This window comes from Dermacentor variabilis, chromosome 5 (assembly GCF_050947875.1).
Source record: "Dermacentor variabilis isolate Ectoservices chromosome 5, ASM5094787v1, whole genome shotgun sequence".
In the NCBI taxonomy this organism is placed as follows: Eukaryota; Metazoa; Arthropoda; class Arachnida; order Ixodida; family Ixodidae; genus Dermacentor; species Dermacentor variabilis.
This window is the reverse complement of record NC_134572.1, coordinates 150,515,424-150,521,604: the sequence shown is the minus strand read 5'-3', so window position 1 is coordinate 150,521,604 and position 6,181 is coordinate 150,515,424. Positions and strand designations below refer to the sequence as shown.

Genomic DNA, 6,181 nt, shown 5'->3' with positions numbered 1-6,181 from the left:
CTTGGACTTCAACGCCGAAGATCGACCAACGGTGACCGAGCACGTGTATGGCACCGCAACCGGCCAAACGTCATTCGGAGAGGTAACGGACGTCACCGTTTCTAACGTCGCTTCGGCGGTCGCATCGTCTTCGACGGAGCCGTACTCTACGCCGCGGCCGTCCACGACGACCAAGAAGCTCAAGACGCGATCACCGACGATGACGCAAACAAAGGCTCGACCGTCGACAGTAGCCTCCAAACCCGTCCCGACCAAGCCCCGCCCGCCATGGTCGCCAACGACAATTTCTAACGACATACAGCACATGACCTATCCTTCAAAGGCGACCCTGTGGCCGTCGACCCTCTTCAAAATTCCGCAGAGGACAACGCTCGCCACGAGGCCTGTGCAAAGCACACTGTTTACGAGCACCGCCACTGTGCCTGTGTCGACCGATCAAGTCCACCTGAGCTCGACCAAGCCTCAAACGACGCCCACGCTGCCCAAGCGCACAAAGAAGCCGACCAAGACTACGACGACGATGGTGGTGGGTGAACCGATACCGGTGAGAACGACAATGTCGATGACAACCGCGACGAAGCCAAAAAGCACGCCGAAGCCTACGAAGCCAGTCCTCGCCATGCCGGCTCGTCCCGCGAAGCCCACAAAGACACCGCTGCCCAGCAAGTCGCCACCGAAGAAGAGTACCCCGAAGCCACCGTCAAAGATACCACCGCCGTCAAGCACGTTCACGTACGCCTCAACAACGGGCGTGAAGCCGACAATGGAGCCCGTCGTTAACGGCACGGGTCTGCCGACAGCAACGAGCAGTCAACAGTGGGACTACCGTAAACGTAAGACAGATTGGGGCACCTCGTTTATCAGCACGTACTGCATTTCCCCTTTTTACTTCTCTTTTTCTTTTTTTTCTTTTTCTTTTCTCTACCATTTACTAGTTTCAAGGAATTCACCGCGCGTGCAGGCCGGCATGTAAAAGCGTTCGGCAGCGTGCCGAGCGTTTTCACTAAACGTGCTTTGCAAGGAGTTGTTCAAGTCAATGGGGAAACTTAGAAACAGGGGCCCAAATGTACGGGAGAATATCAGCTATGCGCACCAAATAACAGTGAAAACAAGAAAATGCAAGCACTTAACTGGAGTTTTGATCTTTAAGCATGCTAAGCAAGCCGCTCGAGTACGCCATCTTTAAATGCACCCAGTGATTCGCCCACCGAAGGCTAAGGATAAAATAAACGCACAATAAAATACACAAGCAACAATCCCAACCAATCAGTCAGAATGAATTGGCTGTTTAAATGTTTGTTCACAGCTAAGCACTCTCGATGGAGGGATAAAAAAGAAAGCGAGAAGTGTGGGGTATCGTAACTGCGTCTAGGTATGCTCAAAATATGACGGCTCGCGGGAATTAGCGCCATCTGTGTGACGTGGAAACACTTCCGCCGGAACAAAAAATGAAGTTATGCCATATCCACTAAAGAGAGAAAGCGTGACGTATCTTATATTGTCAAGGCGCGAAAATTATTTCGGTGGCCTGTCACAGGGCAGCGTTTTCAAATTTCCCGCCATTTGACTCGATTGGTGTTTCGAGCTTTTAGCGCGGAAAACTATACAGCGAGGGTTGGCATTCGCACCCATGCACGGAGTATCGTTCTTTGCAAGCCCAACAAAGCTTTCGGTATTCAGTGTTGGTCACATGATTGGACGCCAAGCCCGTCGTGCAGTGCAGCGCACAGGGGAAGCTAAGTTAATAAGGGTCTGGCGGCCACAGCTCACTGCATTTGACTAAACACATTGACGCACGATTAAGCGCCCCTAGCAAACACTACACCACCAAAATTCATACAAACTGTTTTCCCTGAGCAACGTTTCATCCCTCCTCACCAGGTCACCCTTAAATCGCCGTTTCCATAACCATCCTTGCTTGTATCGGTGACATTTGGTTCTGGACAGCTTTTTGCCCGAAGCTTCGCGACACATTTGAATTGACCTTGACGGCGTAACAGCGGTTCATTCTATTCGTGCACTCAAACGAGGTGATTGAAGGAAGCGAATTCTGGCACAAGTAGCACGCTAAACAATGCCCTTCCAGGTCGCCCAGCATATAAACGTTTGTGCCATTCGCATCATTTTCTGTCTTTCTTGTCGTTCTTTTTTTTTCTTGGAAGACATGGTCTTCTTTGGAGAATAGAGATCTATTTCGGGATTCGTGGGATTTGGACATCTGGCCACTTTCGTTTGGTCAAATTAGAGGATTTGCAGTGGCTGTAGTGGGCGTAAGACAACGAAAAAGCGTGAAAATCAAGAATGTAACGGAAAAGACGCGCCACGTTAGCGTGGAGCTATGTAGAGGACACTAATAAGGCATAATTAGCGCAACAAGTTCGAAGTGAAACCCAAAGTTGAAGCTGCCCGCGCCTAACAACGTAACGGGAATTGCGGCTTTACTAAACAAAAACACATGGGCCGGTCCTCGGATCGCGCAGTCTGAAAATGTGAGCCCATCCCCAAGGTTGTGCAGTCTAAGCAACAACCCACACTGGTGCGCCCACGAAGAGCTTGTTTTTGTTCGTTGTCAACCGCTGTTGCCTTGCCTTTCTTTTTTTCTATGTTCTTTTTGACCCATAAAGACTGCGGAGTCAGGCCGCTACATCCCCAGGGCCGGATCGTCGGCGGAAGGAACTCGTTCATCGGTGAATGGCCGTGGCAAGTACGTTTTGCACTGGCCGCAGGTCTTCCTGCTTCCTTATTTACGACTAGACTTGCTTCGGGCGATACTCATCTCCGGACGGCAGGAGTCTCACGGGCTCTCAATTTTTTTTTTTTTTTACAGGTGCTTGTGAAGGAAGCTACGTGGCTCGGCCTGTTCATAAAGAATAAGTGTGGCGGCGTCTTGATCAGCGACAAGTACGCACTTACTGCAGCCCACTGCCAGCCGGGGTAAGGATGCGGCTGGACCGCTTATGATTTGCTTCATGTTGACGCATGAGCGCTTGTCCTTCTTGAATGATCAAGGAAGCGCTATCAAGAAATGGGAACATGCTCATGGCCGAAACAGTGGGAGATGTCTTTTCATGCGCCCTTAACCCCACGCAGCCTAAGAACCATTTCACGCAAAGGAAAATTAGTACGATAACGAGCACATTGGTATAAAAACATAATTAGAAGCTATTTCTGTTAAGATTCTCGAGTAATCACTATGATGGCTTAGTGGCTATGGTGTTATTAATGCAGCCCGTAGCGGCGGACGCAAGTAGAAACTGTCGTCGTCTTAAAAACAAAAACAAAAAAATAGTGCAGACATTCCAAACACACCTTCCCAAACAGCGCATGCGCCGCTTTTGCCTGCGTGCTTGGTGCGGTGGGGCGAAATAGCATCTATTATAATAACAATTATTGTTACAATGACACACGTTTCACTAGAGTTTGCGAAACCTTTATTGTATTGTGTTACTTTGAAACTACAGCTATAACTGCTTTGTGGTCGCTATGATACACACAGATGCCCTCCGTTTTTATTTGAGAAATGTATGTGGCCAAAGGTAAATCGATGCGTGACCCGTGTACTGTAGTTACTTGAATCGAATCGTTGAAGTAACTGAGGCCGAAGTCTTGCACGAATACCTGCTGTTGATGCTTAGTGGCTATGATGTCGGGCTGCTAAGCACGAGGTCGCGGGCTCGAGTCCCTGCCTCGGCGGCCGCATTTCGATGGGCGCGAAATGCGAAAACATCCGTGTACTTCGATTCAGGTGCATGTAAAAGAACCCTAGGGAGTCCAAATTTCTGCAGTCCCCCAGTACGGCGTGCCTCATGATCAGATCGTGGTTTTGGCAGATGAAAACCCATAAGTTAATAAATTTTGGTACGTGAACAACTGCTTTGTTTGCGGTTTTGAGATGGCTACGTCGAGGTCTCTGACAACGACCAGCGGCGAGGGATTGGCGGCAATGTAAGTTGATCAACGCGGAAGTGCGCCCGCCTCGTCATCAATCACATGGTTTGACGCCTGTTTTTATTTGTGCGCTTCCTATTGAAACGAAAGTTGCGCTGTATGTTCGCTTCACGCCTGTGCCTAGGAGGCCGTAGCCTAACTTTATTGTTTCTAATTTGAAAAGCCAGGTGATGCCACATCTGTCAGGGTAACATGTTTCAAATGAATTTATATTAAAAAAAACATATTTGATTATGAGTAACGAGAACGACAAAAATCGCTTCGAACATGCTCGCTTAAATAGAAAAGAAAGTCAAGTAAGTTAAGAAGTGGATGGCTCCCTTCAGCGTGGCGGGCAGAGGCCGCCCAGTCTTCGCCGTTTGCCAAGTTACGGTAAAACGGGATGCAGTGCATCGCCTGCTGCAGAGCACTGGATAAAGTTTTGTGCGCATCCTAATACTATCACCGATCTCGCCACTTCCCACTGTTAGAAGGCGCTGACGTGTCGTGTTGTCAATGCTCGAGTGTCCTTGTTAAATAATTAGGAATATGCCCAGAGGTTCAATGCGTTAGCACGAACACGCGAGCACGTGGCCATCGATATTTGCGGCACCGTATCGTTATAGCCACCCGCGTTATCGGCGACGGTGGCATGCATGCGTAGTGCCAGCCGGCCAGAAGTAAAGTGTTGCAGTCTCTTCCATAATTTAAAGATGCGCGATTTGCGCTCGTCAGATCGATCCCGAAAGCGACCCACGGCATGGCAAAAGGTCACCGATTATCTAAACGGGAGGTCAGGTATTTGCCTCTGACCGGCTTGCATGGTCAGCACGCGAGCCACTGGTGGGTTGGAATTCACCTGCTGTAGTCAGGTTCCGTTCAGACAACTTAGGGAACGCGCAGGTATTTCTCAGGAAACCCAAGTACAAACGCGAAAGCAATTATTTTGTTCACACTGCAGCCGTAAGGGGCGCAAATAGAGCAATAGACGCGAACGCATTTGTTGTGAGATACGTTCAGTTTGATGTCCGATTACACTTACTGCATTTATGTGACCAACGACCGTCGCTCTATCTGTTTCCTATTCGTTTACCGAACTTCCGGCTACCTTCAGTTATAGCAACGGCGCGCCGGCAGAAGCAATAGGGGCTATTGAGAGAACTGGTATTGCGCGCCGGAGGCAGGGCTTGTTTGCTATTGGAACACTCGCTGCTTTGGCACTCATGTATTTTTGTGTGTGTAGCCTTCCAATCGTGTAGATGTTGATTGGCCACCTCGCATTTTTATTGGTCAGGCACATTTTATTTATAACCAGCCGCGTTTACAGATGCGCAGCCCCTTAAGCCAACTTGTGGTCGATACGACAAATGCGTCCTTTGTGAACGTCATGCCCGCAGTTCAAACATAGCATTACGGGCGCAGCACATTCGCCTAGAAGCAACCAAGCCAATTACGTGCTTGTACATTGAAGAAAAGCGCGTATATGGTCAGAAATATCAGGTGTAGGTATACACTCTCCTCGTAATGTTCACGTGATGATGCTTTGCGTCTTGAGAAACATGAGAATAATTTAGTCAATTGTTCTTCTTGGCTTTCTTGTAGCAATAAGGGCGCCGCAGCGATTTTTGGTGTTCGGATTTACGTTTACACGTTTCCGCACACGTTTTACCGTTCTTGTCGATTTGTTTTATTCTGATTCGCGGTACAGTTGATCCATTTCTAATGCCGCGACGGCTGCAACCTATCATCGATGTTCTGGGCAAGCTTCTAAGAGATCGGGGTATAGATTATTTCCAGTAAAGTGCGGTTGTCTCCGTTACTTACAAACGAATAAAGAATTTTTTTGGTCTTCAAACGGTGAGTGAGTAAAATCGTCACAAATTTCTTGGGGCGGTCTTTGACGCGTCTCTCTTCCGTGTAGGCCATTTCGACATAGTCCGGGTTTGCCGCGTCTGAACAGTAATTTCGCCACTCATGAAACAAGCGTTAGGTTAAGTTTAACAAGCAGCTTGAGCATTCACCCAGAAATGGTATGCGGAATCCTTGCGACGGGCGAAACATGTGAACCTCCATTAGCTGCACTTCCACCGAAAGAAGCATGCATGTCGATGTTTGCCTCATGTTTACCTTCGAATAGTTTCTTTAAATGTCATACCTGACACATTTACTAGATGGAGCAGCGTCTACTGCTGTTTACTTGGCAGCCTCTTATTGTCGATTCTAGATTATGCACAGTGAAGTGCTATTTAAACGT

At 48.4% G+C, this 6,181-nt stretch overlaps 1 protein-coding gene across 2 annotated transcripts in view; it reads left to right on the top strand.

The window, feature by feature from the left end:
- The window catches only part of LOC142583239 (uncharacterized), a 79,334-nt gene that overhangs the window by 50,402 nt on the left and 22,751 nt on the right, over positions 1 to 6,181 (top strand). For both annotated transcript variants that reach the window (XM_075693628.1, XM_075693629.1), the window contains 3 exons: positions 1 to 833; positions 2,625 to 2,704; positions 2,828 to 2,934. The exon at positions 1 to 833 is cut by the window's left edge and continues 1,321 nt beyond it. In XM_075693628.1, the coding sequence (XP_075549743.1) occupies positions 1 to 833; positions 2,625 to 2,704; positions 2,828 to 2,934 (1,020 nt within the window). The remainder of the gene's footprint in view (positions 834 to 2,624; positions 2,705 to 2,827; positions 2,935 to 6,181) is intronic.